The 15593-nt window shown below is 42.5% G+C and overlaps 1 protein-coding gene across 5 annotated transcripts in view; it reads right to left on the reverse strand.

Annotated features, from left to right (window-relative positions):
- Positions 1 to 1333: 1333 nt before the first annotated feature.
- Positions 1334 to 15593, reverse strand: part of arhgap20 (Rho GTPase activating protein 20) — a 111383-nt gene continuing 97123 nt past the window's right edge. For all 5 annotated transcript variants that reach the window (XM_008107965.2, XM_008107964.2, XM_008107966.3 and 2 more), the window contains exons 10-15: positions 13943 to 14121; positions 10841 to 11002; positions 8619 to 8728; positions 8069 to 8258; positions 4197 to 4311; positions 1334 to 3824 (exon numbers count right to left, since the gene is read on the reverse strand). In XM_008107965.2, coding sequence (XP_008106172.1) covers positions 2116 to 3824; positions 4197 to 4311; positions 8069 to 8258; positions 8619 to 8728; positions 10841 to 11002; positions 13943 to 14121 — 2465 coding nt within the window. In that variant the 3' untranslated portion in view covers positions 1334 to 2115. The remainder of the gene's footprint in view (positions 3825 to 4196; positions 4312 to 8068; positions 8259 to 8618; positions 8729 to 10840; positions 11003 to 13942; positions 14122 to 15593) is intronic.

Genomic DNA, 15593 nt, shown 5'->3' on the forward strand with positions numbered 1-15593 from the left:
ATGTGGCAGAGTAGGGATAGTTATTAGGAAAAAGTTTAACTGTTAGTGGATTGCTATTGTGATGGACACTGAATTCACTAACAGTTATATTGTCAGCCTGCCACTAATGTTGCTGTATCTTTGAAGTGCACACTCTACTTTTTGCCTGGTAATGTCACTCATGAGTGGAACGCTAGATGTAAAAACACCATGGTTCATACAATTTATCTTTGCCATTCTTTGTAGGGGGAAAAGTTATGAAAGACAGATGTTCACATGCCACATTAATCTCACAAAAGCTTAATGGAGCTTATTGCACAGTTGGGGGAAGGTGTGGCCCTCCAGATGTTACGTACCACAACACAGCCAATGGTGAGAGATGACATGTTGCAGCCCAACATTGGTGGGCCACACATTCTCTACATCTGGCTAACTACCTAAATGGGGTACATGCGGCTGCTGGAATTTTCTGCAGCCCTTCTATACCATCAGTTACCAACACCAGCAAAATTGGAGGCACTAATACCAAGGATACCAAGGTGATAACACTTTGTTTTCCATAAGGACAATCAATATGTGCCTGGTTTGTACTACTAATAAATAGTAATATTGTAAGATGCTTTTCCAATAATATTGTGTGTGGGGGGAGGGGGAACCTTGTATGTAGAGAACGACACACCAGAAAGAAAACATCTCCATATGTTGTTGGGATTCAACCCCCCTTTTTTCTCACTACTGGACATAACATGGATCTCAGGTTTTCAATCTCTGACATAATATTTAGTTTCCTATATCGATGACGTGTTAGTATGTGTGTGTGCAAGAGACAGAGACAGGGAGAGTGTGCACATTTCATCATATAAATGCCCATTTGCTGGCTGGCGTGCTTCAATAGGAACCAAAATGAAAGTGCATAAAAGCACCAATATGCCTCCCTTGGATCAGAAATCAGATTTTTTACTATTCATTCATAAAACATGGCAGATTTGGCTTGCTTATAAAAAATTTCAAGGTGAAATCTTTCAGCAAGATAGAAACATTTTCAAGATAGTTTCCACACTGTCGTTGAAAATATCCAGCAATGGTATGGGGCCTATTGCCTGCCTCCCACTGATTTGCATACAAACTAAGCAGAAGATTCATGGATTGCAGTCTCTCTATTAGAAAATTGCTTCTGAACTCCAGGCCATAACTGAGTGAAATCCGCTGAAACTGAATGTCTCCAAGAATAATGTTATTTGTCCAGCTGTTCCCATCCCATCACCTTTATAATGTTGAATTTATTGCAAGATACACATACACATCACTACTGACACCCAAGTCACCCAAAAAGCTAAGCAGCATTTTCCGCAAGTACAAAAATACACATTTATTTCAGACCATATACAATAGCAAAATTTTATCAAGATATATTATACAATCTCAAAGCATTTAAAGATAATGCATTACTTTCAATATATTATAACAAAGATGATTTCAATGCTATAATAAAATTAGAGAAGTTCTGCCTGCAACACCACCATCAAGATGTAATGCCGTTAAACAGCATCATCATTAAGAAAGGATTCACAACTGAAAAAAGGAATGTCCAAATGGGGCACAGTAAGGTGACACACACAAAAGTTGGAATTAAGTTATAGAAAGGTCAAGATTGATGATTAATTTAGAAACTCTCCTTTTGCTGCAAGAATAAAATGACTAGCACTGTTGAACAGCTGCCTCATAAAACATATAAAAACATTAAAAGGTCTTTCCTTGGAGGACAATGAAATGGACCACCAGTTTCAAAACAGCAGTACAATACCACTAACTAAGGAGGCAGAGACTGACCTCACATACTACATCCAAATCACAGTGGACACAAAACATACATTTACAATGTTTTGAACATATAGGAGTGGTTTAGAGAAGAAGTGTATAGCAAGAGCATACAAAAGTATTTTGCTAGTGTCCTAGAATGCAATGTTCCCCTTGAAAGTTTCCCAGATATGTCTCTTAAACCACATGACTGTATCCAGGAAAATCATTCTGATAATCGTCAAACAGAATAAAATTCTATTAAGTCCCTGATGAGAATATATCCTCTTGGGATATTACAAGGTTCAGTTGAAATGGAATTATTTTGACGATGGCTGCTCAAACGTAAGATTCCTCTGTGAACAATTTTTTGTCCATCGCCTCAAATTTGGGATCCGTACACAATTTTTTTAGCCATTCCGTTTTGCTGACATCAGGCCCTTCCTGTGATCTAGGAGAACTGTTGCTTGAAATGGCCTGAAAAGAAAGTTCATTCTCGGCTTTGGTGGGGTTTGGAGAAGTGGCACAGAATTTGCTTTCAGATCTGTCACTAATAATCCTGGATGCTTGGCTGGACAAAGATTTATTGTTCTTGGAATGTTCTGCTTTCTGGCCTGCAATCTCTATCAAACACAGAGATTTGCTTAAGTTCTCCTCAGTGACCCACTGACATTCAGTGTTGAGGATAGCATCTGGCTCGGGTTTAAGTTCAGCGCTTGCATTGCAAGAAGACTGCCGTTTATGAGAAGGGAACAATAAAGAGCTTTCCTCCTCTTCCTCTTCCTCTTCCTTGCTTTGCTCTGCCAAAAGCTCCAAGGCCTTTAATCGTTTATCCTTGACCTCCGTTGGACAAAATGCAAGGCTGGCGAGTTGCTCAGCATGTTGAGGAGGACAATTCTCCTGATACACTGACACAACATTAATTTGATGTTGATTCTGACCCAAATTACCCTTTGATGTATCCAAAGGAGATGTTGGCAACTCCACAGTTACTTTAATGGGAGTGTTCTTTTTCTCTTCCTGCTTGGAGGTCTTCTCCCTTTTCCGTAGAGTCCAATTTTTCATGGTCGAAGCTCCACTTTTTAACCAGGTGCTGGGATGGAGAGTAACAGGGCTTTTATGAGGAGGCCATTCCATGCTCTCTTTCTTAACACCGAGCAAGCTGCTATTTTGACTAGTGCTAGCCGAAGAACCAACCCCTGATCCAAGGTGGACCCCTGAGAAGGGGTTAAAGTCAGGAGAAACCTCCCCACACTTCCTCTGCGAGTGAAATGTGCAGTCCAGAGGAGAGGAAGTTTCAGTTGGGGTAAAGACAGAGTAGTCCGAAAACTGGGAAAAAGCACTATCTAGAGAGCTCATTGAAGATCCCGAAGGAGAAGTGCCAGGGGACGATAGGCTAGAACAACTAGTCCTTGAGCAAATGTTCAACCTAAGTGGAGGCGGTGGGAGAAGACGGTTACATGTATCTTTCTTTTCAATGGTGTGGCTTTCAGGGCTATCCTTGCCCACATCTATACCCATTGCCAGACTCTGATTCATAAGTTTTTGGCCTTCCACTTGGAGTGAACGAAGCTGTTTTAGATAGTCCTCATCCATGTGGGACAGAACAGCATCACAGCTGGCTTTCCGCACAGCACTTTCATGAAAGCCACTTCGTGGTGTAAAGTTGGAGGCAAGAAGACCAATAGTGGGTTCAGAGCAGCGCCTGTGCCTCCTTGAGCTTTTGTGAACATCTGAGATGGTTGTTGATGAGTAGCCTGATGTGATAGAGCACAGAGACTCATTTTCAGAGTGTTCCCGTGAAGGTGATTTGTGATGAAACCCAACTGAAATAGATACTGGCTGAGATTTAGCTGGCAATTTGATTTGAGGTCCTTCAGATTCATGTGGGTCCAAATCACAGTCGCTCAGGGTCAAAACAGAGTCCCGACTCCTGTTTTCCTGACCCCGTTTTTTGAGCAGGTTGTTAAATGATGAGTCTGCACAGTCATTCAGTTCATTTTCCAAACTGTCATAGGATGAGTCATTCAGATGAAAAGAGGAGAGATCTGTAAGAATATGAAATAGTTGTTAGCACACCCGGGGGGCCACCAGCTCAATCAAAAGTAGCACTACTTGACCCCCCCCCCCCCAAAAAAAGCATACATTTTATTTATTAGTTTTCAGAACCCAGCATGCATTCAAAAGTCTTAATCTAATTTACTTATCCCCAAAGCTATCCTGTTAAAGGCCACACAGCCAGCTTCATGAAATTTGATCCTAGGAGTCTTGCATTCAAATCATACACAATCTCCTTCCCTGTATTATACTGAGATCTAAAAAAAAACTTATAGCCAGCAGGACACCAAGACCAAACTCCTATACAGAAGACAAGTTAACTGCTAGAATGTCATGTATTTTATTTTGTTTCTTTACTTTACCTGAACAATCTTCTCTGTTGTCATTTTTGGGCACCAAATCTGCAAAGAGGGAAGTAATGTCCTCTCCAAAAATCCTGCAACTGTTTTCAATTAGAAATTGTACAAGGATGGAAACCTACAATCAAAGAAGAATAGTACTTGCGTCAAAGAATTTAAGACAGATTTGACACTGCATAGTTCATTGCCAAGGCACCAATTTGGCTGTGCCTTAGATGGTTCCCCACGCAGAAGCTCTTTCCCCCCGTCATCACAGTTTTGAGATTGATGTAGCTCATCCTTTATTATTTTAGCGTTCTCTGTTATTACAGAGTATGCACTTATGCAAATCTTGCATTAAAAGAATGCCCTTTACATCCAGGATGGTGCATATTAATAGTGCACAGCTTTTAAAACAAACAAGCCTTCCTTTTCTCTCATCCCTGCTGTTTCCTTGGTATGTAACAGGTTCTTTCCAAAACCTCTTCCTTTTCTGCTTCGCACTGGAACATTCTCCCTGCCTGCCTCCTGTTAGCTGTGTGTGATCCCATTTCTGTGCCAGTTCTTTTTCTCCCACACAAATCCTCCTCGTGCAACCTGTTTATTCTAGGCTGCCTCCCAAGATAGGACTGGAATCGGAATATGCCCTATTAGAAACAGTGGTCATATCAGGAAAGGAGGAGGAGGAGGAGAATGGAATAAGATTATTGTTGTTCTTGATTTTATAGCACCCCATCAAAATATTGTCTTAGCCTTTTAAATTAAGCCAAAAAAGTATTTGAATTAGCCATAGCAAAATACATAGGGATCTTAACTGGTTTCAGACAAGATTTGATATTCAATGAATCAACGTAGAGAAGGTTTTTTATCCACATTAAATAATTTCAATGTTTACAATGGAAACTGTGCAGTTTAAAACTTCTATATAAAAATAACAAATCAAAATAAAGTCTCTGGACACTGAAAACAGTTGATCAGGAATTCAATTCCTGTTACCAGAAACTCTGAGAGAAACTAGTTACCTAACAAACCTCTTGTTCGTTATAGTCCCTGAAAAATGTTATTATAGAACTGGTCTTAATATGGTTGATAAAAACTATCTAAGTACCCCCAAACAAACAGAGACCAATAAAAATACTTCAGAAAAAAAGATTCACTAGAGATGGCCCAAGGATTATTTGGGGAACTTTTCCATCCTGTTTATGTAGTGGAGAATGTTCATCTTCCCTACACTGAAATACTGTCAGAAATACTAAAAATTAACTAGGTATTTTTAATTACAAAAATGTGAATCAAGCACTGAAATGGTTAAATGGATGCAATGATTCAGCAAAAGCTGAAGTTCTATATAAGCAAGTATGCCTGTAGCTTAGTAGACCTCAGCATTAGTCAGTCTCAGTGAGCGAAGGCCTCTGTGTGTGAGAAGGTCTCAGTGAGAAAATGTCTCAATGTGTGAAGGCCTCAGTGTTAGTAGCCTCACTGTGAAGTAGGCCTCTGTGTTTGTAGGCCTCAGTGTGAGAAAGCCTTGTGTGTAAAGCTCCAGTGTGAAGACTGCTGTGTGTAAAGCTCAAGTGAGAAGCTCCAGTGTGAAGGCTGCTGCGTGTAAAGCTACTATGTGAAGCTCCTGTGTAAGTTCGGTGTGAGAGCAGGCTCTGTGAGACAAAAGCTGTTTATCTGAATGAGAAAGAAGACCAGCGTTGAGATAAAGGAGGAAGTATAATAATAATAATAATAATAATAATAATAATAATAATAACAATAATAATAATAATAATAAAACTTTATTTATACCCCGCCACCATCTCCCCAATAGGGACTCGGGGCGGCTTACATGGGGCCACGCCCAAAACAATACAATGTAAACAGCATATAAAAGAACAGCACAACACAATACAATAAATAATACAGTAAATAATATCCATTACAAAATAAAACAAGGAGACAATAAAAACAAGGGCAGACCACATGAACATTAAGTTAAAACTCGGGGTGAGAAAGACATAAAAATAAAAACCACGGCGAACAGGGTCATAAGGGAGTGGGGTATTCTGGAGGATAGATATTAGAGGGAGCAACGGAAAAGAAATATAAAATGGTTACTCTCCAAAAGCGCAGCGAAAGAGCCATGTTTTCAAGTCTTTCTTGAAGGCTGCTAGTGTGGGGGCTTGCCTAATCTCAGCAGGCAGAGAATTCCACAATCGGGGGGCCACAGCAGAAAAGGCCCTCTCCCTTGTTCCCACAAGGCGGGTCTGGGATATCGGGAGTGGGGACAGGAAAGCTTCCCCTGATGAGCGAAGGGATCGTGTAGGTTTGTGGTAGGAGATACGGTCACGAAGGTAGGTGGGTCCCAAACTGTTTAGGGCTTTATATGTGATGGGATACACCTTGAATTGGGACCGGAAAATAAAAGGCAGCCAGTGGAGCTCCTTGAACAGGGGAGTAGATCTCTCCCTGTAACTCGCCCCCATAATTAACCTGGCAGCCGAGTGCTGGACCAATTGTAGTTTCCGGGCCGTCTTCAAGGGAAGCCCCACGTAGAGCGCATTACAGTAGTCCAGTCTAGAGGTAACTAAGGCATGCACCACCGTGGTCAAGTCAGACTTCACGAGGTATGGTCGCAGTTGGCGCACAAGCTTGAGTTGTGCGAAGGCCCTCCCGGCCACCGCCGACACCTGCGCCTCAAGTGTCAGCGCTGAGTCCAGGAGGACCCCCAAACTGCGGACCTGTGATTTCAGGGGGAGTGCGACCCCGTCCAGCACAGGTTGCCACCCAATACCCCGATCCGACACGCGACTGACCAGGAGGGCCTCTGTCTTGTCAGGATTGATCCTCAGCTTGTTCCTCCTCATCCAGTCCGCCACAGCGGCCAGGCACTGGTTCAGCATCCGAGGGGCTTCCTTGGAGTCAGATGGAAACGATTTGCGTGTCATCTGCGTAGAGATGGCAACACCCTCCAAAACTCCGGATGACCTCTCCCAGCGGTTTCATGTAGATGTTAAATAGCATGGGGGATAGAATAGACCCTTGCGGGACCCCACAGGTCAATGGCCAGGGGTCCGAGCAGGTGTCCCCCAGCTTCACCATCTGGGAATGGCCCTCCAGGAAGGCCTGGAGCCACAGCAGAACCGTGCCACCGAGCCCCATCCCAGAGAGCCTCCCCAGAAGGATACCATGGTTGATGGTATCGAAAGCCGCTGAGATGTCCAAGAGAACCAGCAGGGTCACACTCCCCCTGTCCAGTTCCCTGTGGAGGTCATCCACCAAGGCGACCAAAGCCGTCTCAGTACTGTGCCCAGGCCTGAAGCCAGACTGCGAGCGGTTCAGAAAATCAGTGTCATCGAGGAACTCCTGGAGCTGCGTGGCAACCACCCGCTCCAGAACCTTGCCCAAAAATGGGAGGTTGGAAATTGGTCTGTAGTTGTTACATACAGATGGGTATAAAGAACTTTATTTGTGTTATGGAAACCTTGTTTTTGTAAATAGTGCAACCATATTATTTTTGCTACAAATAAAAGCCTCCTAAGGAAGAGATAACATTGGTCTGTGTGTTTTTGTTCTTTTGATCACTTTTGGCTACTGGTGCTGGGTCACGCTGCTGCTAATAGTTTACTCTGCTATACATTCACGGGGTCTTTTGCCCAACAACTACTTGGTGTAAGGTCTAAAGGCACATCTCTCCAAAATGTACTGCATTTGTTTTAATCTGCTTCAATGTTTTGTGTCTGAATTACTGTTTTGTTGGAAAGACAGGATAGAAAAGTAATAAATAAATAAAGCCCCAAAGCATGGTGACACACCTTTCACTTCTGCTTTCTTTTGAGCCACTTCTTTGGATTATTTGAAACAGCTCCAAGTGAAAGAGATAGATAATAAAGCAGAACTACTTTGTAAGTTACCTTTTTCATGAATTCCCCTTCAGTCCCAGGGCTTGCAGGAGCTGAAGGCCAGAGCAAGCTAGGTGCAATGCACACAGCTAAATTAAATGCCGTCATCTGATTGTCCTCAGATTGCTTTTCTATGCTGTGTAAGACTCCAAAGAGATAACGTAATAGCACCACGTTGGCTCTGGGGAGCTGTTCAATTAACCTAGGAGCAAAGAAAACTTTTTTAAAAAAGGAGAGCACTCGGCAAAAGAACCGCTTCAAAACTCCCTCTCAGCTTTCTCTTCATCCTATCCCACCATCCCCACATGTATCAACCTGAGGCCCACTGCATACAAAAATGGAAGCCTACAAAGAAAACAAGGTTATGTTAACATTCAACATTCAATACAGAGACTTGCTCCCCAATTCCAGACTGCTAGAAACAGAAACACAAATAAATACACTACAATTATGAATTTGGCTGAAATTGAAGTGGTAAAAACTACATGTACTAATTCCCTTCTTTCTAGGTGCTCATTTTTAAAAAAATAAATAGCACAAGAGGTTATGCAAACAATTCTACCTGTGGATGCTTTTGATCTTCTCTTCATGGTTCCCTTTATCCATTAAAGAAACCCACTGATCACAGAGCTGGGATGAAAAAATGCTGCCTGGGATATTTCGAAGAAAATCCTTAAAGAAAGAGGAAGAAGGAAAAACATATGAACAAACGTTTCTACATGTGAGCAAAAACCTAAATGTAGGCCATTTAACAGCTGAGGCAGTGTGATTCAAGATTATGTTTTATATCCTGTAGCCAACTGGCTATTTATCAGCCCATCATTAAATGTTATTGGTCCTGTCAGGCCTAGAAAGCTTGGGTTTAGATTTGAAGGATCATATTTCACAATATGAACCAACAAACTATCTATCAGGCCATCATTAAATGTTTTTGGTTCTATGTGAACTATCAATATATGGATAAATCTGACAAGTTTTCTGGGAGGTGGGGTGGGGGGCTGGGGGGGCAGTTGGCTGTGCCCAGGACTTCCTCTCAGCCTGGCGATGCAGTGGCCTGCCATGTCCCCAAGCTGAGAGGACAAGGAGAGCTCTCAGCAACCACATGTCTCTGCCTTAGCCCTCCTTGCTCAGACACCTGCTGCTGGGGTGGAGATTGAGGAGGACAGCGGTGGATGGGTTCCTGGACAGCCAGATGGGTGGCGCTCTGCCCCTGACGGTGAGTGGTATCTCTGGGGCTGGGATCCCTGGGTCCTCCTCCAGCAGCATGTTCTCCTCTTCCTATTTTTCCCTCTTCTTGTTCTTCCTCCTCCTGCTCTTCTGGATGTCGCGTGGTGGTCTGTGGGATTGTGAGCTGGGGCTGGAGGGCACTGGGGCTTTTCTTGGCGCATGGACTGGCTGCCTCCCTCCAAACCACAAACATGACAAGGTGAGGGGCATGGAGAGAGCGAGGAGTCTACTGGGGGTGATGCCAATCTGAGTGCTACATGGAGCAGTGGGAGCGGGAGCAGCAGCAACAACATAGGCAGCAGAGGCGGCAGCAGAGGGAGAGGCAGCAGTCAGCCAGTCCCTGCCCCATATGAAGAGGAGGGAAGGAGAGGGGAGAAAGGGGAGGCCCACTCTTATTGCCCACTCTCATACCCTCCTCACATCCATCCTTCTTTCCGAAGGGGTGCCCCATTAGTGCCACGGGGTGCCCCATTGGGACCGGGCTGTAGTGCAGCTGGCTAGTAACCAGCTGCAATAAATCACTACTGACTGAGAGGTCATGAGTTCGAAGCCTGGGTCGGGTTAAGCCCCCGACCATTAAATAGCCCGGCTTGCTGTTGACCTATGCAGCCCCGAAAGACAGTTGCATCTGTCAAGTAGGGAAATTTAGGTACGCTTTATGCGGGAGGCTAATTTAGCTAATTTACAACACCATAAAATTGCCAGAAAACACGAGGAAAGGAATGAGGAAGTACAGCCAGTAGTGGACGGTGAAGCAACAGCTCCCCCTGTGGCCGGAATTGTAAAGCTGGAAAAATGTTAAATGCCTCTGTGTCTGTCTATACTGTATGTTGTTTGTCTGTTGGCATTGAATGTTTGCTATATATGTGTTCATTGTAATCCGCCTTGAGTCCCCTTCGGGGTGAGAAGGGCGGAATATAAATATTGCAAATAAATAAATAAATAAAACACCATCTTCCAAGTGGTAGGAGGCTTGGAAGTCCCCTTGGCTAGGCTCTCCACTTCTCCCTGGACCACCTTGGATTCTTCTGGTGGGGCTTATCGGCCATGTGCCGCCCTTTCCACCCACCATGTGGACCCTCAGCTCTTGCTACTGTAGTGGCATGCTGAGAGGGCCGAGGCAGACGAGGGTCTAAGGAAAGAGCCTGAGGGGCTGCATTCAGCCCACAATCCTGGGTTTGCCCATGCCTGAGCTAGATTCGCTAATCAGTGGTTCTCAACCTGTGGGTCCCCAGATGTTTTAGCCTTCAACACTTAGAAATCCTAACAGCTGGTAAACTGGCTGGGATTTCTGGGAGTTGTAGGCCAAAACACCTGGGGACCCACAGGTTGAGAACCACTGCACTAGATAAAGACTACATCTCCCAGCATTTCTATCCACTAGCCATATACGTAAGAGTGATAACCCAACACATTTGGGGGGGGGGGGCAGGTTATATATCCCTGGACTACTGGTTTGTGGTTTGATTCATTAGAAAATACAGTTCTTTAAAAATCTAAGGCAGATAATCTATATGGTTATAGCATTACAGAGATGTGAAAGAGATGGCAGTCTACCTTGAACACAGAGGCTGTCACAAATATAGACTCGCAGAGTAAAAGCACTTCATCCCCTGAATCAAGCTTCTCCTTCAGTTCTCGGCAAGATTTGGCATTTGCTGAACGTCTGAAAATCCCCCGAGTGAAAGGCCCCTCTTGATAGAGAAAGGAAAGCATGTCCTATAAAATAAAACATGTCAACCTGATGAGCAGAAAGCATTAAGACGTTTCAGCAGAAGTCAGGTTTTTACCTGATGAAAGAATGGAGGGCCAAGTAAGACTCTCTTCTCATAGTGGCAGCTTTGGCAAAGCCTTACTTTCAGCACCCTAGCACTTCCATTTCACTGCACTGTCTTGACATACACAAAAATGAATGGCTGAGACATAAGGGGAGGTTCTCTGAGTCTCTAATGTAACACATGGTAGGAGAAGAACTTTGTGTTCTGGCTTGTGAGAAAATGGATGAAGTACACAACAGTGCTTGTCTTTAAATGTCTTTTAATGCTGGATTTGGGTTATTCTTGAAATGCGGCTATTAGTTTCCTGAAAAAAGAGCTTCTGCAGAACCTCTCAAAATAAAAGTTGGATGGCATGAAAAGAGATGTTCCTTCAGATAATTGTGTCCAAGCTACCAATTGAGATAAGTACACCATATTAAATTAAGCTGAAAATACATAAGGAACTAACATGATAGCAAAATGTAATTCTGGCAACTCTGGAAACTTTCCATACTAGAAAAAGTTTTTGATTCTCACAGAGCAGGCTGTAGAAGCATGCACCAATATAAAGGTATTCACTAAGCCAGTATGATCTTCACTGATCTTTGTTTCAGACCAACATAAAAACCATTATTAGAAGAAGTTTAAAAGCAGAGTGTATACACACACACTTACTATGACAGTTGCAACTTGAAGAGTTAAAATCTAGCCAATCAAAAAGAATGGCAGGTATTGTTTCTTTAACAGAAGGATCTTTGAATGGATGGCCGATAGGGGAAGCAGGAGGAAAACACACCATTATTAAGACTGAGTGACTGTTATTAAAACTGGGATGCAGAAGTTTCTGGCTATACTGGCAATCCCAAGTTCTGAGTAAGATGTCCTAAAGTACCTTTCTGCAAAGAGGAACTTAAGTCTGAGAAATCGCTAACATTTTCTTTGCCTTAAAAACAATGCATTTAAACTTTGCATTGGAAACTTCAACTGGTACAAAGGTCAGCAGCTAGACTGCTCACAGGAGTGGGATACATACAGTATAAATACTGTAAATAAATAAATACAGGGAAAGAACTACCCCGCTCCTAAAGCAGCTACACTGGCTTCCAGTTTGTTTCTGGGCGCAATCTCCAATACCAAGTCCCATAAGCACTTTATTAGAATTAAGATCGCATATTGCACTCTGCACTTGCCCTATAAGCCTTACATATCACCTGTCACATCAGCACTTTTAATCTTGTACCCATTACTCTGGCCTGGCCCAGTTCTATTGTGTTTTAGCGTATTGTTATTGCTTGTTGTTTATACTGTTTTAATTGTTTTTAATTTGCTTTTTGTTTTGTATTGTTATATTGTGTGTTGAGGCCTTGGCCTTTGTAAGCCGCATTGAGTCCTTCGGGAGATGCTAGCGGGGTACAAATAAAGTTTAATAATAATAATAATAATAATAATAATTCAAGGTGCTGGCTTTAGCCTATAAAGCCCTAAACGGTTCAGGCCCAGTCTACTTGAGGGACTGCATCTCCTCCTATCAGCCCACACGAGCCCTGAGATCATCAGGAGAGGCCTTTCTCTCAGTCCCACCACCGTCACAAGTACAGTTAGTGGAGACGAGAGAGAGGGTAGTTTCGTGGTGGCCCCACGGCTCTGGAACTCCCTTCCCAAAGAGGTGCGTTCAGTCCCCTCGCTACTGGCCTTTCTATGGAATTAGGCCTTCTTCGGCAACTTATAATACGCTATGAATAGGCAGCCAGTGATTACTACAAGACTTTTCAATGAAAGCTATTATGGTCTGGCAAGGTGCTCATGACCAAATATTAGGAGCTTTGTGATTTTTAGTACATTTTGAGGGCAACCTCAGGGGCCCGAGACCCAGGGATTTTTAATGATAATGATAAATGCTGTCATTATTCTGATTTTATATGGTTTCTATATTGTGTCTAGGTAATGTATTTATTGTTTACTTGGTTGGGTTGGGGGGATAATGTTGTGTTCTTGTATTATGTAATTGTTGTTTTTTAAGCATTTGTCCACCGCTTTGAGTCTTAACTATGGGAGAAAAGCAGGAGAAATAAATAAATAAATAAATAAATTACGTCTGGTTCAACTCACCCCACCCCTATAGGCCTGTGTTATGCTACATTTTAAAACATATCAGTCTTTCCTAATCTGAACATGATTCTTTAGCATTTCAGGATCACCAAGCGATATTACCATATACACTTGTTAACCATGCCTAGTTATAACTATACTTATTATAGTTAGAACTAAAATGTAAAATGTTATTTCAGCCTTAATATATTTTGGAAGAAACTGCATGGCTAGGCAATGCACTGATTTCAGTACAGTAACTCCTTCCACATAGAACCTGCTGCTTATGCATAAGCAACTGTATTGTCCTTGCCTAAATTGCATTGTATGCATATTATGTAGATGGAATAAGTCAACAGCAGGCCCTTGCTTATGTGGAATGCTGAAGACACATTGAACTGAAATAGGTTATAAACCATGGCTTCAAGGAAACCTGGAGAGCACTATCCTTGAGACACACACATAATACTAACACTAGAAGACAAAAGGAAGCAATGCTGTAAAATATGGTTGATATAAACATGCACGGGAGAAATAAACATATCTAGATCCATTCCAGTCTAGTTTTAATCCTGGATATGCCTTGGTGATCAAACTATTCCAGGAATTGGAAGGGGATATGTCCCTGTTGGTTCTGCTGAACCTCTCAGCAGCTTTTAATATAATGCTTCAGAAGAAGGAACTGAACAGGTTTTCCAAACCTCTGCCCTGATACCCACTTGCCCCACCCATTCCCCAGATAAGCACAGAAACTTTCTTCCCAGGATGCCATCAAAAGTTCAAGCATCAGCCCTTAGGACATTTGGGAACTTACCAAGACTGGTTTGGGAAGATTATCATTCTCACAGATGGCTGGGAGGGAAAGGCCAAAGAGTTTCCCTGATACAGGAGATGTTAAAGATGGTGGTGCATTGTCCACTGGAGCACCCACTCCCCTCCAGAAGGCCCAGTTTATAATGGATCTTTTCCTTTTAAATGGCTTTTGGCTCAACTCTGAGGGGGGGAAAAGAGGGTTTTTGTTGAAACAAAATGCTAATGTTGAATGACTGGTGTAGTTCTGAAAATTAGGAAAGACATTTCATAAAAACAACTGGCTCACATAGAATGGATCCCACCTCTTTTGTTTTGAGTCTCGCATCATAGGCACCTCCACGGAGAATACCTGGGATTTCAGATGGTTTCCCTGGAATCGGGTTCGGTGATAGCTGCATTCTACCATTACATAGACCATTATTTCTAAAAATCCACCCCACTGTGCTTCTCCGTACAAGATTTTATGGTATTACAAACTGGATTTCCTATAGCTCCCAGTAAACTACAATCCCACCAAAGTTAATACCATTCTCTAGCACCAGTTACAGAGAAGCAGTAAAAGACAAAGAGGCCTAGCACAACACTCAAACCACTACATCATGTGAAGGAATGCTTCTTACCAAACACTTAAATACACCAACACCTGATTAAAACCGTATTTTGATTTAAAACAAATGCCTAATGAGAAATCTTTGAATAAAACATCCAGTGGTGTAAACTGAACAGAAACCCAACTTTATGACAATGTAAGCCTGATGAATGGCTGGTTTTTGAACAGAGGAAAAAATGACAACTTCTCTATTTATTGCTGCAAACTCTGCAGTTTAGAATTACTTTCAAACTTTTCTAAACTGTTACTTCGCTGACTGTATCTCAAACAATTATTTATATAGGGGCATGATATAAATATTTAAATAAACATTGAAACAAATATTCAGACAGGCTTTTAAAAATATGTCAATGGAGATTGGGTTTTCAAAAATACATCGGATGCTTGAATATCTATTCTCTTAAATCTGGCCTCTCATACCCAACTACCTATTGCACGCTTGCTATTATTGCGACAGCTGGTCAGACAAGAGAACAAAAATAGCAGATTCCTCTTTAGCACTGTGACAAAATGTCATGGTCTTTAGTACTGGTAAAGGTCCTGCTTTTTTAAAATATGGTTGTTATTTTAGGACCCCATGCACATTCCACCACTGGACTCAATTTAGGTGTGTTGATCAAGTCTGGGAAAAACAAATTGTATACTTGTAACTGTTCATCCTTTTTTATCGTGTCAGAAGTGACTTGAGAACATACTGCAAGTAGCTTCTGGTGTGAGAGAATTGGCCATCTACAGAGACTTTGCCCAGGGGATGCCCGTATGTGTTACTATCCTGCTGGGAGGCTTCTCTCATGGCCCTACAAGCTAGAGCTGACAAACGGGAGCAAACCCCATCTTGCAGATTCGAACCGCCAACCTTCAAGTCAGCAACCCAACCTTCAGGTCAGCATTTCAGCCAGCACAAGGGTTTAATCCATTGCACCACTGTGGCTCTAGTGATCATCTGAACTGACACAAATAGGTTATCTGTGCCTGTTCGGAGCACAATTTGGAAACTTCTAGGACTGTTACATAAGCTTTTGTACAGTAACTTCACTCATTC

The sequence above is a fragment of the Anolis carolinensis genome, chromosome 3 (genome assembly GCF_035594765.1).
Source record: "Anolis carolinensis isolate JA03-04 chromosome 3, rAnoCar3.1.pri, whole genome shotgun sequence".
NCBI classification, from domain to species: Eukaryota; Metazoa; Chordata; class Lepidosauria; order Squamata; family Dactyloidae; genus Anolis; species Anolis carolinensis.